Source organism: Myotis davidii, unplaced genomic scaffold (genome assembly GCF_000327345.1).
Source record: "Myotis davidii unplaced genomic scaffold, ASM32734v1 scaffold98, whole genome shotgun sequence".
Lineage (NCBI taxonomy): Eukaryota > Metazoa > Chordata > Mammalia > Chiroptera > Vespertilionidae > Myotis > Myotis davidii.
In genome coordinates, this window is record NW_006294654.1 from 547844 (window position 1) to 570440 (window position 22597).

General features: G+C 35.7%; 1 protein-coding gene across 9 annotated transcripts in view; it reads left to right on the forward strand.

Annotated features, from left to right (window-relative positions):
• VPS13A (vacuolar protein sorting 13 homolog A (S. cerevisiae)) overlaps nucleotides 1-22597 on the forward strand; it is a 185645-nt gene that overhangs the window by 76908 nt on the left and 86140 nt on the right. For all 9 annotated transcript variants that reach the window (XR_001514783.1, XM_006769015.2, XM_015567378.1 and 6 more), the window contains 9 exons: nucleotides 4749-4828; nucleotides 5854-5913; nucleotides 6124-6277; nucleotides 6981-7094; nucleotides 7173-7276; nucleotides 12306-12473; nucleotides 14061-14365; nucleotides 17023-17170; nucleotides 22426-22576. Coding sequence is in view for 8 of the 9 variants with exons in the window: in XM_006769015.2 (XP_006769078.1) it covers nucleotides 4749-4828; nucleotides 5854-5913; nucleotides 6124-6277; nucleotides 6981-7094; nucleotides 7173-7276; nucleotides 12306-12473; nucleotides 14061-14365; nucleotides 17023-17170; nucleotides 22426-22576 (1284 nt within the window). In the remaining variant the exon portion in view is untranslated. The remainder of the gene's footprint in view (nucleotides 1-4748; nucleotides 4829-5853; nucleotides 5914-6123; nucleotides 6278-6980; nucleotides 7095-7172; nucleotides 7277-12305; nucleotides 12474-14060; nucleotides 14366-17022; nucleotides 17171-22425; nucleotides 22577-22597) is intronic.

Here is a 22597-nt window from a genome sequence, read left to right on the forward strand (position 1 = left end):
CCAGTTTCTACCTTTGGAAATAGCATATCTATAGATAATATTAAAAATATATCTAAACATGAAATTCTTTGTCCAAAAAATGAGCACATTCAAAAATTAAATGAAGAAATTTGGGATATACTCGATGGAGATTTTCACACATATTTGAGTGATGATTCCATTGATTCCACAGATGATGCTGAAAAGGAAAATTTTGCCATCGAATTTCTTAATAGTATTACTCCTTCAGGAATGACTCCTTCGTATCATAAATTAAAATTCAAAGATGGTGCAATCATCATGCTATCGAGAAATCTCAATAGTCAATGGAGTCTTTGTAATGGTACCAGATTTATTATCAAAAGATTATGACCTAACATTATCGAAGCTGAAGTAATTAACAGGATCTGCAGGGGAGAGGTTGTTCTGATTCCAAGAATTGATTTGTCCTCATCTCTACTAGCCTCCCATTTAAATTAATTCGACGGCAGTTTCCCGTGATGCCAGCATTTGCGATGATTATTAATAAATCACAAGGACAAGCTAGACAGAGTAGGAATATTCCTATCTGAACCCGTTTTCACACATGGTCAGTTATATGTTGCTTTCTCTCGAGTTTGAAGAGCATGTGACGTTACAGTTAAAGTTCTAAATACTTCATCACAGGGAAATTAGTCAAGCACTCTGAAAGTGTTTTCACTCTTAATGTGGTGTACAAGGAGATATTAGAATAAGTTGAATCACTTTATCAGTCATTGTTTGCATCACTTATTTTTAAATCATGTTTTTGTTGTTTTTATATCATGTTTTTGTTGTTTTCATATCATATTTTTGTCATTTTTATATCATGCCTCTGTTGCTGTTATATCCTTTTGTTACTGTTTATTAATAAATTTATATATTATTTTCATATACATTTTACTAATTTCCTTTCATCTCTCACACTTCTATTATAGAGAAAGGGCAAATAGCAATATTAAAATATTTCTGCTAAGTAAATACCTTTTAATGTGCATGAATTTCGTGCACCACGCTACTAGTATATATAAAATCTTATATCTTACACTTGGGAATCTAGGTAGACCAGATAGAAAATGAAGTTAATTTTTTTATTATCATGGACAATAAAATAGTCATGGTTAAATTTTATTTATTTATTTAAAATATATTTTTTATTGACCTTTTACAGAGAGGAAGGGAGAGGGATAGTCAGAAACATTGATGAGAGAGAAACATCGATCAGCTGCCTTCTGCACACCTCCTACTGGGGATGTGCCCACATCCGAGGTACATGCCCTTGACTGGAATCAAACCTTGGACCCTTTAGTCCGTAGGCCGACGCTCTGTCCACTGAGCCAAACCAGTTAGGGCAGTCATGGTTAAATTTTAAATCTATTTAACTTAAGCCTTCAATACTGAAATTGTTTCCTATCCTATATAATAAAACACTAATATGCAAATCGACTGAACAGCAGAATGACTGGTCACTATGATGCGCACTGACCACCAAGGGGCAGACACTCACCGCAGGAACTGATCCCTAGTGGTCAGTGCGCTTCTGCAGGGGGAGTGCCGCTCAGCCAGAAGCCGGACTCACGGCGAGCACAATGGTGGTGACAGGAGCCTCTCCTGCCTCACAGCAGCGATAAGGAGCAGCAAGCCTGGCTTCTCGCTGAGCGGCACTCCATGTGGGAGCGCCGCTCAGCCAGAAGCCGGGCTCACGGCTGGCAAATGCAGTGGTGGTGGTGGGAGCCTCTCTCACCTCTGCTGCAGGCGGGCAGTAAGGAGCAAGGGGTCCCAGACTGGGAGAGTCCTGGACTGTGAGAGGGAGTCTGAGTGCCGGCTTAGGCCCGATCCCTGTGCACTGGGCGTCTAGTTGATACTATAACATATTACCACAAACTCAGTGTCTTAAAACAATACAAGTTTATTATCTTAAATATCTTTAGATCAGAAGCCTGACATAAGTCTCAACAAGCTTAAATGAAGGTGTCAAAAGTAATTTCTTTTTTGGAGCCTCTAGGGCAGGGGTAGGGAACCCTTTATCTGCAAAGGGCCATTTGGATATTTATAACATCACTAGAGGCCCAGTGCATGAAATTCGTGCACTGGTAAGGTCCCTAGTGGCTAGTGGGAGCTGGCCGGGGTACTCCCTTTCTTCTCCTGGCTGCCCCGCTCCCTGGTCAAATTCCTAAAAGAACTCCTGGTTGAGGGGACAATTTGCATACTAAGTTTTTATTATATAGGATTTGTGGGCCATACAAAATTATCAACTTAAAAATTAACCTGCTATATTTGGTCAAACATTTAACTCACCCCTAATGCCTTGGCAGGGCCTTATATGTTCTTCTAGCTGGATATTCCCCACCCCTGCTCTAGGGAAGTTTCATTTCCTTTCTCACTCAGGCTTTGACAGAATTTAGTTCTTGTGGTTTAAGTCTATTTCCCTGCTGACTGTTGGGTAAAGGCTGTCCTTAACTCCTAGTGGAATCTCTGGGTTCTTGCACATAATCCCCTATATCTCAGAACAAGCAAAGGGTATTAGATCCTTCTTATGCTGTCATCTCTCTAACTTCTTTTGGCTTTTGATTCCATTCTTAAAAACAAAGGTGATTAGATTGGGCATACATGGACCATTCAGGATAATTTCTCCTTAACTTTACCTTTGCAAAGTCCATTTTGTCATTTGAGATATTTTTAGGTTTTGGGCAATTAGAGCACAGACATCCTTGGAGAGGGGAGCATGGCATTATTTTACCTAGCACTAACATTTTATGTCCCATAATCATAATTGATAAATTACATGACACCTTAGAAAATATTTCCATTTCCTATGTTAGGCATTTAGGAGGGTATTATTCATATTTCCTCCTTATAATTTTGGGTTTTCTCCTAAAAGACAATTCTGAATGATTGATGATCACTATTTCTAATGTTGATGCCTTTTATTTCCTTTTCTTTACTAAATAGTCTGGCAAGGACTTCTGATACCATGTTCAATAAAAGTGGTGAAAGTGGGCATCCTTGTCTTGTTCCTCATCTTAGAGGAAAAGCTTTTAGTATGTATGATGTTAACTGGGGTCATGTCATATATAGCATTTATTATGTTGAGGAATGTTTTCTCTGTACTAACTTTGTTGAGAGTTCACCATAAATGGATGTTGAATTTTGTCATAGGCCTTTTCTGCTTCTGTTGAGATGTTCATATGCTTTTTATCCTTTATTTTGTTAATGTGGTAGATCACATTGATTGATTTGTGGATAATTGAATCATCTTTACATCTTTAGAATGAATCCTACTTTATCATGGTGTATAATCTTAATGTATTGTTGAATTCACTTTGCTAATATTTTAGTGAAAAATTTTTGCATCGATGTTCATCAGGGATACTGCTTATAATTTTTATTTCTTGTGGCATCCTTGTGTGGTTTTGATATCAGGGGAATGCTGGCCTCTCAAAATGAGTTGAAAGTTTTCCCCCCCACTTCAGCTTTTTTCAGTTTGATAAGTATTTGGTGCTAATTCTTCTCTGATGTTTGGTAGAATTCACCAGTGAAGTAGTCTGTCCTGGGCTTTTGTTTGTTGGGAGGTTTTTGACTGTTGATTGAGTCTCCTTATTAGTAATTGGTTTACTATTTTATGTTTCTTTTTTAAAATATATTTTTGTTGATTTAAGAGAGGAAGGGGAAGAGAGATAGAAACAGCAATGATGAAAATCATTGATCAGTTGCCTCCTGCATGACCCCTACTGTGGATCAAACCAACAACCCAGGGATGTGCCCTGACCAGGAATCAAACCATAACCTCCTGTTCATAGGTTGCCGTTCAACCACTGAGCAACACCAGTCGGGCTATTTTCTGTTTCTTGATGATTTAGATTTGGAAGATTGTATATTTCTGGGAATTTATCCATTTCTTCTATGTGTCCTGTTTGGTGGTGTATAATTTTTCATGAATACGAAGTCTCATGATCCTTTGTATTTATGAGCTATCTCTTATAATGTCTCTTTTATTTTACTTTTTTGAGTTCTCTCTTTTCTTCTTGGTGAATCTAGCTAAAGGTTTGCCAGTTTAATCTATTTAAATTTGGAGGATTCTGTGGAATATGTTGCATTTTTTCCTCAAGAGTAGTATGATTGTTTTAATCCTTTCAGAATCTAGATGTTAATTTCTTACAGCATAAGTAATTTGGTGATGATAATTTTATGGGCTTTACATATAATACGCTTTTCTAGCAGGTTCCCACTTAATAGATTTTGAATAGAAGCAATAATACAACTAGTAATATCTGATTATGTGGCATAGGGTTTATTTTAATCTATATTAATATACAGGAAAACTTAGTTTCTCATAACACCCTACTTGATTTCTTCTCAACAGTTAGGTTTTCTGGGAGTCTGATAAATTTTTTTTGAAGCTATTTCAGTAGCTTAGGACCAGAATTCTCTTCATATCTTTTCATTGTTCGTATTAGCCATTATACTTTTTTAACTGATTGCTACTTTTTTTTTAACCTTACTTTCTAACTAGGTTTGGCAGGATAGAGTTTTTGGCATTTTGCATAAGAGAAAGGAAAGAAATTGTGAGGAGAATTATATTTTTAGAGTTTAAAATAAAGGACAATAGACCTGACCTGGGTAAGATAGAATCCAAAGCTCTGAACTGATATAGGAAATTCTTCTTTTCCAATTGTATGTTTAATAGCATTGCTTGCATTTATTCTCACTTAGTTTTACTATGAAAGAATAATTTTAAAAATTATTTTTAGATGTAAACGAAAAGCCAGTTTATTTGATTACAACACTAGATAACACAATGGAAGATCTGTTAACACTGGAGTATGTGAAGGTAAGCAGTACCATTTATACCTGCCTGTTGTGGTAAATGTGCAGCTGAAATGTTAAATCAAATTTTGTAAGTTTAGTGATACTCAGTTTAATCATGATTCTGTTGGAATCCCTATAATGCTTAAAACTTTGAGTTTTTTGTTTTGTGCTCTATTAAATAGAACACTTCATATAGCGAATGAGAAGTCTTCGTCTAAGTAGAAATAACCTACAGTTTTTTCCCCCATCAGGGTATCAAAAAGAAAGAAACTCTTTAGTTTTTATCCTATTTATTGTGATATATGATGTGAGATGAAGATTTCACTTCATCTCACATCATGTATTTCCTACAATTTGTCTGAAATTACCTAATTTTCCTGGTGTCAGTGACTCCTGGTGTCATCTCTTTTCTATTGACTTACGATATCCATTTTATCATGTGTGTTTTTATATATACTGTGGTATACTTATGATTTAGTCCATGTTTTCATTGACCTATTTTTATGTAAGTGCCACATTATTTTAGTAATTACTTCATAGTAAGATAATGCTAAAAGAGTAATTAACACAGAATGTTTAGATAGTTAGTGGACAATTCTGTCACAAATTTTGTTTTCACATACAGGAAGAATCTTACATAGTTGTTGATGACAATGATTGTTCTCCATACTTGATAATATTTGATTTTTTACTCTTGATAACTTAATACTTGCCATCTGCCAAATTTCTTTTGCTCTGTGGAAGCAGTTGTTCATTTAGATAATTATACATATAAATAGCTGGAAGTTTTTTTTTTTTTTTTTTTTTTTTTACAATCAGCTGCCTCCTGCACATCTCCCACTGGGGATGTGCCTGCAACCCAGGTACATGCCCTTGACCGGAACCGAACCTGGGACCCTTAAGTCCACAAGCCGACGCTCTATCCACTGAGCCAAACCGGTTTTGGCTGGAAGTTTTTTATACATGTCTATTAGGACCATTATATACTTGTATTTACATATGTTTTTTAAAGATTTCTAACAGATTTCTTTTATTCTCTTTGGGTAGGCTGAAAAGAATGTACCCAACTTGAGAAGTTCCTATAATAATGTTGAACAACTGATTAAGGTATAAGTGAATAATAATTTTTTAATTAGGTACAGTATTTCTAAGTGAATAATATATTATGAAATTTATATTATAGCTAGAACTCTAAGATCCTTGAGGATAAAAATGGAATATTATAAATTGGATCCTTTGTACCACAAAGCCTAGTGCCTTATAATAGAGCAGTCAAATAAATATTAACATAGTACTAAAATCAACTTTGTTCTTTAGGTGAATTTTTCCTCTTTGGATATTCATTTGCATACGGAAGCACTTCTGAATACAATAAACTATTTTAATAATTTCATTCCACAATTGGAGGAAAAGTCAGCCTCGTTGCATGTTGCGGAGACAGAAGACAAAGGAGAGGTCATTAAAAAAATAGGTATGTTTCTTTAAAATTCTTCTTTTTTTGTAACCAAGTAGATTAATAAATTTATCTTTGGCTCTGTTAACTTACAATATTGTCTTCAGAATTTTATTGCCTAACTTATAAATCTAGAAAGATTCATTATATACCAGGCTAATTTTAGAAAATAATAGTAAAGGAAAATGATTACTGCTGAAGAAAATGTGGTTTTTATTTATTCTATCATTCTTTTAAGTTGAAGATTATACTATAGAAGTATTTGATTTATATTAAAATTCATGCATTTAATATCATTACTTTAAATTAAAAAAATAGAGCTAATAATTTTTGAGTAATATCAGTGTATATTTTTAAATTAGAGTACTTTTTAAGCTGGGAAACTTTGCAAGTTTAATAATGACAGGTATCACCTAGTAATTATTAACTCTAAAAAGATTTATTATTTTGTAGTCAGCAATCCTAGTTTCAAATGTTAACCTCATCTAGCATCCTTTTTTGTGTGTGTGTCTGTTTGCTTTTGTTTGGCTTTTTGTTTTCATTAGATTTTATTGTTTTTTTTAGAATTCCTAATTTATAAGGGAATTTCTTGCTTGTTTTCAATTGAATTGCAAATCAGGTTTTTCTCTAGCATTACTTTTATTTGTTATGATATTTTACTTAAGTATAGCGAGGTAGATATAAGTTTTTCCTTACGTTTTACAATATGACTTTATTGCAGCTTCAAGACGATACAGGCATGAAGATATTACCTTGCAGATCTTAGCAGAATTATCATGTTTACAGATCTTTATTCAAGATCAGAAACATAACATTGCTGAAATTAAGATTGAAGGTAATAAAATTTCAGAAAAATAAATCCAAAACTATTACATGAAAGAAAAGTCATTTAACCATTCTTTTATTTTCGTAGGGCTTGATTCTGAGATAATTATGAGGCCTTCAGTAACTGAAGTAAATGCAAAGCTAAGAAATATAATTGTTTTGGATTCTGATATAACAGCTGTATATAAAAAGGTATGAATTTATTTCTATTAACAGTACATTTTTGAATTTAATTTTCTTTAATTAGTCATGGGTATAAATTAGTTGTCTTATTTTAGCTGTGTGGCTTATTATGTCTTTGGTTTTGGACTTAAGCATAATTGGGTTCTTATCTCGACTCCTAATCCTGAATTCTGTTTTGTTTATATATAAAACTAGAGGACTGGTGCATGAAATTCATGCACTCGGCAGGGGAAAGGGTTCCCTCAGCCTGGCCTGTACCCTCTCACAGTCCTGGAGCCCTGCGATCTATCGTTCAAAAGAGGTGGGCCCCACCCAGTTGGGGCTCCGGGATAGATTGCCCCCACAGAGGGAGGCCCCACCCACCCCAGCCAATTAGCCTGGGTCTCCCTCTTTGGGACAATCGATCGCGGGGCTCTGCCGTTGATAGCCCCAAAGAGGTAGGCCCTGCCTATCCAGTCAGGGCTCTGCAATGAATCGCCCCCACAGAGGGAGACCCCGCCCATCAGCTGTAGCACTGCCAGTCAGTGGCCTGGGCCTCCCTCTTTGGGGCGATCATGGAGTCCCCCAGATTGATCAATCGCCCTACTGGCCGGTGGCCGGGGCCTCCCTCTGCAGGGCGATCATGGGGCAATAGGAGGGCCCCCGACCAATGGCATTGCACCTGCCTTGGCTGGCCTGGCACCAATGGGTGCCATAGCGTGGTCATCTGGAAGGTCGTCTGGATGGTCGTTCTGCTGTTCAGTCATTTGGTCTATTTGCATATTATGCTTTTATTATCATAGATGAGGATTAAGTATCTTATAAATGAGGTAAATATAAGTAATCACTCCTAGAGCATAGTTGCAGGGGAATGGGGGCAGGGCTGTGGAGGGATGGGTAAGTAGTAAATGCCCTTTTCACTTTTTCTTTTTCTTTCTCTCTTCAAATACTATGAACTTTGTAATGCATTTCAGATTTCACGGGCAGAGTGTCTGAAGTCATATCGAATGAATGAGATTTTTAAAAAGTTTATTTTCATCACTGCTTACTGGTGTAGCTGTTACAGTGTTAAGAGTCCATTGAACTGGATGGCTAGTAGTTGAAGGATGGGTATTTTGTTATTGGCTATAAGACTGTAAGGTTCTTGAATTAGATACTGTTGTGTAGTTGGACACATAATTTTTGAACAGTGGAGCATTCAGGTAAGATGGTGTATTTAAGGTAGTGAAGAGTATCAAATAATAGTAGGATAAGAAAAGGCTGAGGTACTTGGTTGGGAAGTCAGAGTTTGGAGTGTGACAGGAAGAAAGGAAATAGATAAATAGGTTTAGCCAATAATACTGATGAGATACTGTGATGACCTGATTTTTATATTAAACAAAAGTCCTCATTCCTTATATTTTCTTACTAAAGCTTGCTAGCATGAGATAACAGGAGTTCCAAAACAGCAAAGATACATGACTCATAAGAATGAGGCGTGGTTAGCTTCTGTTGCTTTTGTTTTAAAAATCATAGTAGTTAGAGCTTTGAAGAAGACATCCATTTTATTTGCCCTATTTGGAAAGTAAAGCTCAAATAAATGCATTTATTAAAAGTCATACAAGAAGTTAGAAATGGAACCGACATTATCACTCATGCCCTTTTTCTTCTTTTTCTCTGTAATTTTATTTTTAATGCATCTATAAGGTTAAAAATCCAACTTACAAAAAAGCCCGCTAGTGAAAGTTTCTCACTTCTATCTTTTTGCCCAACTTCTGTTTTCCTCTCCTTATTCCTTGACTTTGATTCTGATGTAAATGACTTTTAAACAATCTACCTGGTTCTGTAGGTCATTACATGTCAGAGAACCAGAAGGACAAAGCTTTTTGCACTAGATCACAGCTTCCTAGGTAACTGAGGTTGCTGTCAGATTCAGAAACAAATATGGGACCGGGGGCCATGGCAGGGGCCAGGCGGGGGTGCGGAGGATGGACCGAGACCTGCCCCTGTGCCCACCTCAGCCTCTCGGCCCACAGTTCCTTTTAAGGTGCATGAATTCGTGCTTTGGTCCCTAGTATTTAAATAAGAGTTTTGGCTATGTTCCAATAACATTTTAATTTATCCTATCTAATAAAGAGGGAATATGCTAATTGATCCTCATGCCGTCACCTAGATATTGGTGCCCACAGCCAATAAGGAGGGAATATGCTAATTGACTGCCCCACCATCAAATATGGCAGTGCCCACAACCACAAGATGGTGGTGCCCAGTCCCCTCAGCCCTGCTGGGGCAGCAGGTGTGTGGCAAGACCGGGCCCACCCCATGCACCTGCCTCTGGAGTCCCCCAGTCCCCTCAGCCCCCAGTCACTCAGGGCCAGCCCGAGGTGCAGGCAAGCCTTGGATGGCAGCAGCCCAGCTGCCCAGGGCTGCCTGAGACTCAAGTAACCAGGGCCAGCCAAGGCTTGCGCCATTGGCAGTGGCAGCAGCAGAGGTGTGATGGGGCATAGCCTTCCCCTGATCGCTGAGTCGCCTCCCACCCCTGAGGGCTCCTGGACTGTGAGAGGGGGCAGGCTGGGCCGAGGGACCCCCCCCTCCAGTGCATATATTTCATGCACCGGGCCTCTAGTTGGATAATATAATTTTGATATATCACAAAATATTTTTTGATATTTTCAACTTCTTAAGAGCGTGAAAAACATTTTTACTAAATCCTACTGATTGTAGTTGTTTAACTTACCAATATTATGGGAAGGGATATTATTTTTTCCTTACTGATTTGTAGGAATTATTTACTATTTTGCATATTATTTCTTGATTCAAATACTATTTTCTTATTATGATGTCTTTTGATGAACAAAGTTCTTAATTTTAATAAAATAAAATTTATCATTTCTTACCTTCTTGGTTTGAGAATTTTGTGTTTTCTAAACCATTCCATTCCTTGAGTTCATAAAGGTATTACTCTATGTGATTTTTCTAAAAGTTAGATAATTTTGCCTTAAACTTTTAGGTCTTTAATTCTACTTAGAATTTTTTTTAAATATGGTTAAGGCTATAATTTCACTTTTTCCACACTGAATTTCCTAGTACCATATATTGACATAGCCGTCTTTTTCTCACTCATCTATAGTATACTATGACCATTAAATATTAGATGTAGATATGTGAATAGATTTGTTTCTGAGCTCTCTTTTATTGTTTATCCTTGTATCAGGAGCAAATATATAGTATTAATTTGATGCTGGATACTGTTCTAAGTGCTTTATAAATGTTATTTAATCTCCCAGTAATTGTTCTTCATTTTAGCTCATGTATCCTTCATTTCCGACTGGTTCTTTTTTATGGTTTTCATGCCTTTTTTTTTTTTTAATGCTGTTGAAGTTCCGCTAAGTTCATTTTGCATCCTTATAACCAGTATTTTGAATTCTGCATCTAGTAGATTGTCTCCATGTTGTTTAGTTCTTTTTCTGGAGTTATGTTCTGTTTTGTCATTTGAGATATGTTTCCTTGTCTCATTATGATAGCCTCCCTGTGTTTGTTTCTGTGTATCAGGTAGAGAGCTGTTATGTGTCCCGGGCTTGGTAGAATGGTCTTATGTTGTAAGTTTTCTCTAGGGCCAGGGTTACAGCCTTCCTGATACCCACACTGGGCACTGGGGTCACCTAGGAAGTACAGGCCCAGATCTGTTGCTGCCTATGTTCCGCCCAGGGCCTCCCAGCATGAGCTACAAAGTGGTCTGCAGATGGATGCTAATTTTAATGGGCTTGGAGGTGCCCAGGTAAAGCCAAACTGCAAACCAAGGTTGGCTGCTCCTAGCGCCAGCTTTGGGGTCCATTAGCAAGAAGTATGGGGCACCTGGAGGCCAGTTGCTGCTTGTTTCAGATTGTAGGAAAGTCTGAAGCACAAGCCAAGACAGGCCATTCATATGGGAAAGCCACTGGAAACATCTTGGATGGGGCCCTAAGTTGCATGGGGCAGGGTCTCAGAGAATTATGCAGGTGAGCTGCACAAGGTGAGCCAGGTTGATGAATTCTCAGATGGCACCTGCCTGCCCAGCTCTGTGTATGATGTGTGTCAGAAAAAGAACAATGGTCTCTGCCAGCACTTTTTTTCTGGTAGAAACCTGCCCCTCCAGTTCTCACCCTGTTGTCAGTCAATTCAGTTCCTCCTGCTAGTCCTTGGTGCCTTTTGAGCTGCTGCATCAGTGCTGGAGCTCAGAAGGAGCAAGTCTGAGTAAGTCCTTCAAGAGGAACTGTCTGGGACTCCAGAAGCCCTCCATCACACCCAGCCACAATCTCTGCTGTTTTTACACCCAGAAGTTATGGGTTCTGGTGTGAGACTGGGACCCCTCGCTCCTCAGGAAATTTCTGTAGCTGAGATATTCCTCCCAATTTTTATCCTTCCTACATGGGTGTGGGACCAACCCCTTCAACCCCTTAGCCAGTCTCAATGTGGCTTTAAATCCTTAGTTGTAGGACTTCCATTTAGCTATATTTCAGATAGTTCTGAATGATGGTTGTTCGGTAGTATCATTGTAATTTTGATGTGGTTGTGGGAGGATGCGAGTACTGTGTTTATCTACGCTGCCATCTCTGGAAGCTAGCTCCACCATTTTCACTGGTATTGCAAAATGTGTGACTTTAATCTGTAGGTAATTTTTGGTTTGCAATTGAGATGACTTCAGAAAACTAATAAGGAATAGAAAATTTCATTAAGTTGTAGAGGTACAGAGTTTTCCCAAGTTTGATAGTGACCAAAAGTTCATTTATATGGCAATTCTTACCACATAAGTAAAGACACTAATTGAAAATGTAAATTCTGATAATTTTCCTTTTTTTCTCCCCATTTATAAAATGTTGGCCAGACCTACTAAATGGATTTCATGGCCCACAAAGGGAGCTGCCACCACCAATTTCAAAAACTTGCAATGAACGTTCTAATAAAGGGGTTAGAATTGTTGCCTTATATCTATTTGGCTTGACTACATGGGAGATTTTCCAAATATGTTGCATTGCTTTGTTTTGTAATGAAGACATCATTTCAAAAATGGATTTTGACATTTGAATTTTTTCTCATTAAGGCTGTTTATATCACTGGAAAAGAAGTTTTCAGCTTCAAAATCCTTTCTTATGTGAATGCAACTGCTGATTCTGCATACACAGATATGAGTGTGGTTGACATTCAAGTTAATTTAACTGTTGGTTGCATTGAAGTAGTTTTAGTCACAAAATTTTTATATTCTATATTGGTAAGTATGTTAATTGATCTTTTAATTGATTCTTTCCCGCTAGTTGGACATTGTTGTGCATCAACCATACATGAAGAATAAATAATAATTCCTTGCTTGATTTTTACCACCTAATTTTTCATAATTGTTTGAGTACCATTTATTATCACTGAAATGTGTAATACTTTATGTAGTATTATTTTCACATGGGAATATCCAGTTAATTGAAATATATATTTTAGATATTAACATATTAAGTATATGTACATTATATGTCATATATGTCATATATATTAATTGAGTTTTTATCTTATACATCATTGGTTTTTATGTTTTTGCTTTACTTAAGTTTCAACTCTAATGAAAAATACTAAATATATAACTGAAGTTGTTGTCTCAAGTTATTATTTTAAAAATTATATTTTCTATTATGTTATAATTCTGTGACTGGGGCTTTAAGAGCTTTAGATTTAATCTCTGTATGATACACTCTAAGGTATGTGAATTACTTTTCATAGTTTATTTTCCCTTGTGGTTTTTTCATTCTGTCACTTGATGTTTTCTCTGGTGAGTGTCTTACCTGTCTCTATGGCTTCACTATTCATTCTTTTAAAATGCTATCTCTTAGTGTTGGTGTATAAAATGGATGACTAGTTGATTCTAAGTACATAATGTTGCCGTTTTTTATCTTTTTAATTAAGGTTACCATGTAATTTTTCATATACCCATAAATATTTTGTACACCAAAACATAAATATCAACAAATATTTCTTGCCTAATTTCTTTTTTAAAATTCCTAGTTATTTGCTAAATGATTTTTAAAAATATTTTTATTGATTTCAGAGAGGAAGGGAGAGAGAGAGAGAAAAACATCAATAATGAGAGATACTCATTAATTGGCTGCCTCCTGCACACCCACACTGGGGACTGAGCCTGCAACCCTGGCATGTGCCCTTTCCTGGAATCAAACTGTGATCTCCTGGTTCATAGGTCGATGCTCAACCACTGAGCCATGCTGGCCAGGCTCTAATTTCTTTTTAGAACTTGAAAGAATTTTGTCACTGAGCCTGATGTGATACCCTTTTACTACAAAATTACTGAAAATGAAATCTTTTTCTAAGTATGAAAATTAAATGTAACTTTAGGTATATTTTATGTCATTGAGGTGTTTTTTCCAGAATTCAGAAATTAGAAAAGTGTAGCATTCTTAAGGAAATATATTTTAATTTTTTATCTTACAAACATAAAGAAGCTCTCTGCCAGTTGAGTTTGTACGGGGAAACACAATGTAATTGGTTAGCATTTAGGAAAAATGAGACAATGAGGGAACTAGATATCAGTGAAATATTACAATATCCACATGTTACTTGTTCCAGGGACTAGTTTTTCAATGTTCTGCTATATCTTTGTATCTTTATTTTTGTGTTTCTCAATTTTTATGCACAAGATTAAGATTTAATATAGGCAGTCAGACTTCGAATATATACTGCCTGGTTGTACCAAGAAAATTTTTTTCTTATGGAGGTAAAATCATTACCTGCCTTATACATTTAATAAGTCTCATTCATTAATGGTAACCTTGTGAATATAATCCTGTTACCTTTATAGGCTTTCATAGATAATTTTCAAGCAGTTAAAGAAGCCTTGGCTGAGGCAACTGTCCAGGCAGCACAAATGGCTGCTACTGGTGTAAAAGAACTGGCACAAAGGAGTTCTAGAATGGCATTAGATGTTAACATCAAAGCCCCAGTTGTGGTCATCCCACAGTCTCCAGTTTCTGAAAATGTCCTTGTTGCTGATTTTGGGCTGATTACAATGACCAATACATTCCATATGATAACAGAGAGCCAGTGCAATCCCCCACCCATTATTGATTTGATTACGATAAAGCTGAGTGAAATGCGACTATACAGGTAAGCTTCCCCAAAATATATTTTTATAGAGTGGTCATTTTCTAACTTTTTACATCACAGGCTTTGGTATCCCGAGTCTTCTGTTTATAGTATTTTATTTCATTATAACTATACTTAATTTTGTAGAACTCTTCAAGTATTTTTGGTAAGATCAATTATAGTCTTCTAGTTTTTAAAAACTTAGAAATGTATATTTGAAAATTTCTTCTTTAGATAAATTAATTATCTGAGGAAGTATTTGTGCTTATTTGTAGTTTTTGTTGTTGTTAATACTCAAGTGAGGATATTTTTTCCATTGCTTTTTAGAGAGAGAGAGTGGAAGAGAGGGAGGGGGAGGGAAGAGGGAGAGAAAAAGAAAGAGAGAGAGAGAAACATTGATGTGAGAGAGGCACATTAGTTGGATGCCTCCTGCAGGAGCCCAACCAGAGCCGGCATCAAACCTGCAACCCAGGTTTGTGCTCTAACCACTAAGAACACTGACCAGGGCTTCTTATTTATAATTCTTTATAAATTATAAAGTTATGGAATAATTGGAGGAATTCCTAATAGCATACATTTATTCACTTCACAAATACAGCATTATCCAAACTATCAGCTTTGTGCTGTGAATCTGGTGTTCTAGTAAAACAAAACAAAACAAAATATACACAGTAGAATACAACTTTACGAAATCATTGGGCATAGAATTATGAGTTAGGAGAATAAATGAATGTCCAGATATTTCCAGAACTTTTTACTGTGTTTTTGTGCTATTTCTAATCACTACTCTAGATTTAGTGCCCTGTACCTTTTTCAGCTTGGATACATCTCTGTTTATACCTCTCACTTGCCCTCTTCTTTTTCCCTCTCATTTTTCTTTGATCTTATTCTATTTGTTTCTTTTCCTTTATTTTTGCTACTTCTCTTGACTGGCCTCTGCCTGGTCTGTCTCCCTCAATCTGTCTTCTTTCCATCAGTTGAGTACTTTTTTTAGAAAAGCAAGAATTTATTGACTGCAACAAAAACACACTTAACACAGTGAAATATGGAAGGAATAGCAATTGAGTATTTTTAAAGCAGTTTATTGAGATATAATTGACATATAAGCAACACATATCTTCAAAGTGTATAATATGGTAAGTTTTGACATGGATACACTTGTGAAAGTTTGTGTACATTGTAATATTTGTTCTTTAAATATTTGGCAGAATTCACCAGTGAAGCCATCTGGTCCCAGGGTTTACTTGTGGGAGATTTTTAAATACATTTTAAATACATTTTCCATTCTCTTAATAAACTTAGGTCTATTCAAGTTATTTTTTTCTTGTGTGATCTTTTTAAAATTTTTCAAGAAATTTGTCCATTTTGTTCACATTGTAGAATTTTATGGTATAAAGTTGTGTATAATGTTTCCTTCGTATTATTAATATACACAGGGATTTTGCCTCCCTCATTCTTGATATTTATAGTTTATGCCTTTTTACTAATTAGTTTGGTTAGAGGTTATCAGTTTTATTGATTTTAAAGAACCAGCTTTTGGTTTTCTCTCATTTTTTTCTATTTTCTCTTTCATTTATTTCTGCTTTGATATTTATTATTTCCTTCTGCTTATTTTGGATTTAATTTTGCTTTTTCGAAGTTTCTTTACATGTTAACTAATGTTGATTTGAACATTTCTTCTTTTATAATTTACTGTAGGCATTTAGTACTAAAATTTTGGAGTTTTTCTCTGTAGCTCTCTTCTTTCTGGCATTTTACTGTTCGAGCTCTAGCTAGCTGCCTTAGTCACAAGAATTCTCAGTGCCATCTCATGAATTACTGTCCAGTGCTTGATGTCCTATGTCCTTTTATTTCTTTTTAGAACATTTGGCCTTTAATTTGCATTAAAATACGTTTCTTTAAATATTTCAGTTACAAGTTCTAATAGTGAAGACATAGTAGATGCTGCAGGTACTCAGTATTGGCTCCCATCCTTTCCCCCACTCTCTCTCCCAAGCTTTGTTTTTTTCACTCAAGATTCAAATGGGCACTCTGCACTAAATAAATGGCTCCTGGTGCCATTTATTTCAGGTTACACATTGTAAACAAGTGTTCTTTATGCATGCCACGTTTATTGCATTTTGGAACTTTTTGTTGTGGATTTTGCTGTTCAAATTGCTGCCAAGCATATAGTGCCAGTTATAACCATAAAAGATTAAAAGTGGATGAATTGTATGGATGTGAGTTGTCTAAATAATACTATTTAAAAAGCTAAAGGAAAATAATATGTAAATATCAATAATAGGGTAGAACATAACTTTCTAATTTAAGCATTGAAGGAATAAGAAAAATGATAAGGGAAAAATACCAATTGGGTTTGACTGTAAAAGAATGTAATTTTCTGAATATTAATTACCAAAACAAGGTTATAAGGAAAAAAGAATATGGGGTATTAGCATCTTTATCAAAAGATAAAAATCTTTAAATATTTTAAACCAGAAAGAACAAGATAATTTGAAAAATTGGTAAAAAACACAGCTAGATGATTCTTTAAAGGGGCCAATAAATAGCTAATAGAAATGTTCATACACACAAAATTATTGATTTCTACTATTAGTATATAAAATGAAAATTTTACCTTTTTGTTACCATCTGAGTACATATGAAACAATTTGCAACAATTTTCTCTCTCCTTTTAGGTCTCAATATAGTAATGATACATACCAGGAAGTACTGGATATACTACTGCCATTAAATCTTGAGGTGATTGTTGAGCGAAATTTAGCCTGGGAGTGGTTCCAGGAAGTTCCTTGTTTTAATATAAATGCTCAACTAAAGCCTATGGAGGTAATTTTTCAGATACTTGTTGATTCCTCTTTTTTTGGTTAAAAGATATTGCTTGGGGACATATTGCTTGGGTGTAGAAGTTATGTCTTTATTAGTCACCTTTGTCAGAATTGAAATATTAGCTCTTTTAATCTACAATTCATAGAATATTCTCCATTCATTCATTCAACAAATATTTGTGTGCCTACTGTATTAGATATTGGAGATACAGTGGCAGAGAAGCAAGATATTGTCTCTGGCTTTGTGGACTTACCAGTTTGATGCACGGGTTGGTGGTGATGGTAGTCCAGAGGTGTGATAGAGAGTAAAAAGTACACATGTACATTATTAAAATGGTTTTAAATTGTGGCAAATTCTATTAAGGAAACAAATATTGGGATGCTATAAGTAGTCTGTTGGATACATTAACATGGAATTTAGTGGAGAGGTCTAGGCAGGATAGAATTTGATGTTATCAGCAATGAGAACATATGGAATAACCTAGAGAAAATCGTACAAGAATGGAGAGGTTGAAGATGAAAATTGCAAATGGATCAGGACCTTAGGCATAACTTAACCTCGCTATTGGTTGACATTGCTTCACAGATCCCTAATGTACCTATCCACAAATTCATATTGTTCCCTCTTGACTGGATGGAACTATTTCACATGTTTTGCTGAAGTGACAGCAACATATGTTGTGTCTGCAAGGTTTCTTTTCCCAGTCCCCGTCCCCAGTTTCCCTATTTCTTCCTATAAAAATGTATTAAAAAAGAGAAAACAATTATTTTAAAGATTTAAGATTTTTAACTTAAAAGCCTATTTAGAATTTAAAACCTCTCAACTGGAAGAAAAATGTTAAATTCTTAGTATACAGATCATATGGGCATCAACTTATAGATGGCAAGTACCCTCTTAAGATAAATAATTGAAGTCTCTTTGTATTGGTAAGACAACAGATTGAAACTTATAAAAGACTAGAGGCCCAATGCACGAAATTCGTGCAAGAGCCTTGGCCCCAGACCCCGCCTGGGCCTCTGCTGCCTCTACTGCGGCCCCAGCCCGCTGAGGCTTTGTCCGTCTGGAAGGATATATGGTCTAATTAGCATATTATGCTTTTATTATTATAGATAAGTAGCATGCTGAGCAAATCCTCTTCCCATTGGACATAGTCATTAGGCAGATTTATGTGGGGTGGCAGGACACTGTTTTCCTTCACTCTTCCCCAGGATGAATCCATGCAGTATCAGGTAATATTTCAGGTCATCTGCAAATGCCTGACTACTTTCCAGGACTGATGAAATTGGGTCTTTGCTTATCCTTATTCACATGAATAGGCAGCAGTTGTTGTAGACCACCCAGCCTCCCTCCCTGCAGCTTCCCTCTTCACGACCCCCCCCCCCCCCACCAGCTTCCCTGCATTTAGACTAAGAATGCATTTAGACTAAGTACTACAGCTTGTGATTTGTCTTGTCAGATGTTTGGGGATAGCACACAGACTGCCCTGACATGTAAGAGCCATAGAGCAACAATCTGGGGGTTGTTACCGTTTTTCCAACTTCTGCACTGAGCTGTTAGCAAGAGTGAGAGTGATGATTAACATCAAGAATTGGCAGGCATTCAATATACATGTACTAATTGAAAAGTGTTGATTTAGAAATTATATTTTATTTCAGTTTATTAATTTATATGAACATACTGTTTTTGCAATGACTGCTGCATAATAATCACAAAATAAATGTCATGAATAAATATTTTTTTAAAACCTAAGTAGTAGGTATGTACTAAAACAACATAAATAGCATGCGTAAGGTACACATGGATTTAATCTTAAAACACTAGATTAGTATATAGGAATATCTTGTCTTATTGTGCTTTGCTTTTTCATGCTTCACAATTTTTTGCAAATTGAATGGCAAGTGGGCTTAGAGCAGCAAACTTATTGCCACCATTTCCCCAACAATGTTTGCTCACTTCACATCTGTGTCGTATTTTAGTAATTCCCCCAATATTTCATACTTGTCTATTATTATTATATTTGTTTTGGTGATTTGTGGTTAGTCATCTTTGATGTTGTTATTGTTTCTCGGCACCACCAACCACACCCATATAAAACTGTAAACTTAATAGATAAATGTTGTATGTTTTCCGACTCCTCTACCAACTGCCCTGTACAAGCTGGTTTCCCTATCTCTTCCTCTCTTTGGGTCTTCCTATTCCTCGAGACACAGTAATGTTGAAATTAGGCCAATTAATAACCTTACAATGTCCTCTAAGTGTTCAAGTGAAAGAAAAAGTTGCACTTCTTTCATTTGAAATCAAAAGCTAGAAATAATTAAGCATAGTGAGAAAGGCATGTCAAAAGCTAAGATAACCTCTTGCAACAAACAGCCGAATTGTGAATGCAAAGGAAAAGTCCTTGGAGGAAACTAAAAGGACTCCTTTAGTGAACACACAAATGATAAAAAAGCAAAACAGCTTCATTGTGGATATGGAGAAAGTTTTAAGGGTCTGGGTAGAAGATTAAACCAGGTAAAACAGTCTCTTAAGCTAAAGTCTAATCCAAAGCAAACCCCTAACTCTCTCCAATTCTCTGAAGGCTGAGATAGGTGAGGAAGTTGTACAAGAAAATTTTGAAACTAGCAGTGGTTCGTTCCAAAAGTTAAGGAAAAAAATCTGTCTCTGTAACATAAAAGTACAAGGTAAAGCAGCAAATGCTGATGTAGAAGCTGCAGCAAGTTATCCAGAAGATCTAATTAAGATAATTAATGATGGTGGTTACACTCAACAACAGTATAGATGATATGGTCTTATATTGGAAGAAGATATACCATCTAAGACTTTGATAGCTGGAGAGGAGAAGTCAGTGCCTGCCTTTAAAGCTTCAAAGAATAGACTGTCTCTTTTGTTAGGAGATAATGCAACTGCTGACTATAAATGGAAACCAATGCCCATGAACCATTCTTAAAATCCTAGGGCCTTTAAGAAATATGCTAGATCTACTCTGCCTGTGCTCTATAAATGAAACACCAAAACCTGGTGATAGCAATCTGTTTACAACATGGTGTGCTGAATATTTTAAGCCTAGTGTTGAGACCTACAGCTCAGGTAAAAAAAAGATTCCTTTTAAAATATTACTGCTCATTGACAATGCATGTGGTCATCCAAGGCCTCTGATAGAGAGGGACAACAAGATTAATGTTGTTTTTAGACCTATTAGTACTACCTTCTGCAGCCCATGGATCAAGGAGTAATTTTGGCTTTCAAGTCTTATTATTTAAGAAATATATTTTGTAAGACTATCGCTGCAGTAGATAGTGATTCATCTGATGAATCTGGACAGAGTAAATTGGAAACCTCCTGGAAGGATTCACCATTGTTGTTGCCATTAAGAACATTCATGACTCGTGGGAAGAGGTCAAACGTCAACATTAACACAAGTTTGGAAGAAGTTGACGCTAACTCTCATGGTGACTTTGAGGTATTCAGGATATCTGGAGGAAATAACTGCAGATGTGATGGAAATAGCTACAACACTAGAATTAGAAGTGGAGCGTGAAGATACTACTGAATTGCTGCAACCTCACGATAAAACTTTAATGGATGAGGATTTGCTTCTTATGGATGAGCAAAGTAGGGTTTCTTGAGATGGATTCTTCTCCCAGTGAACATTCTGGGAAGATTATTGAAATGACAACAAAGAATTTAGAATATTACATAAACTTAATTGATAAAGCAGTGGCAGGTTTTGAGAAGATTGACACCAATTTTGAAAGAAATTCTGAAGAAATTGGTCATGAAAAAGAATCAATTAATATGGCAGACTTCATTTTATCTAATTTTAAGAAAATTCCATAGCTCCCCCAACCTTCTGCAACCACAACCCTTATCAGTCAGCAGCTATTAACATTGAGGTAAGACCTTCTAATAGCAAAAAAAAATTGTGACTCACTGAAGGTTTAGATGATGGTTAACACTTCTTAGCAATATAGTATTTTTTAAATCAAGTTATGTACGTTGGGTTTTTTTTTTAGCCTTAATGCTTACACTTAATAAACTATTATATAGTGTCAACATAATTTTTATATGTACTGGTAAACCAAAAAATTTGTGTGACTCACTTTATTTTGATAGTCGCTTTATTGCAATTGTCTGGAATCGAATCCACAACAGCTACAAGATATGCCTGTATCGTCTTTTCAGTGCAGTCAAAGAAAACCTGATGAAAATAACATTGTTAATTTTTGTGGAATTAAAATTATCCCCATAAAAAAATTATCCCCTTGAGGTAATTAAACATATCATTATAAAACTCATAGGTCTTTATTTTTATTTTTGCAAAGTGGGTTTTGTATTAGAGTTCTCTGGGGAAATAAAATATGATGTGTGTGTTTGTGTGTATACTTGGCCTGTGTGCATTAGACTGACACTGAGGTCTAGGAGGGGTCAAATGTGGTCACCACGGTGGGCTACAACAGCTGCTTACTACTAAGTGAGTCATGGTAGAGATAGACTCAGTTTCATTCTAGTAGGTCTGCCCCAAAAGGCAGTTGGGCATTTGTAGATGGTCTGCAGCATATATAAGGTGTGTGTGTATGAGTGTAAAATATCTAGGAAAATATTTGACCAAATATATATATACTGTGATCCAACCAAATTGACATAAAATTAACCATCACAACTTTCAGGACAGCTCCTATGCTGGTGATTTTAGGCTAAATTCTCAACACACGAGGTTTTTACTTATTGTGTTGAGTAAGTTTATTAAGTGGACTAAAGCATGATACTAAACCACTTAAGCCTCAACTTCTTAAAAGTCAGGATTATATTCGTGACACCTAATACTTGTGAGGTTCAAATAAAGTAATTCATGTAAAACACATTGTGAACTATTTTTCATCATACAAATGAATTATTTTTTATTCTATATTTAAAGATTTAGCTGTTTATTAACCAAAAAATGACAAAGTAGATGAATATTTAACCAAGTAAGTTTATTTTAAAATTTTGAAATTACTAGTTTATTGGTAAGTTGTAATACAAATAGTTCATTATTCATAGCTTCATTAATATTGTATTTAATCTTGTTCTGTATTTCACAAGGTACTAAAGCTCATGTGCTCATTTAAAACTGAATATTCAGTTAGTAGAAATATCTCATGTGTAAAAATTGGTTTTGTAGAGGATTGAAATGAAACAATTATTTTTATTGTATGTGAATTTTTTACTACATGAAGTAGTAATATTAAAATAAGCAAATCTTATTTTTTTAACAGTTCATTCTTAGTCAAGAAGATATAACAACTATCTTTAAAACATTATATGGTAATATATGGTATGAAGGAGGTGGCGGTGTTCCACCAGCAGGAGTGAAAGATCGGAGTAGTGTTACTGGTGGAGTCACTAACACTTCACATCATTCAGAAGGTATGTTCTTGACCTTAAACT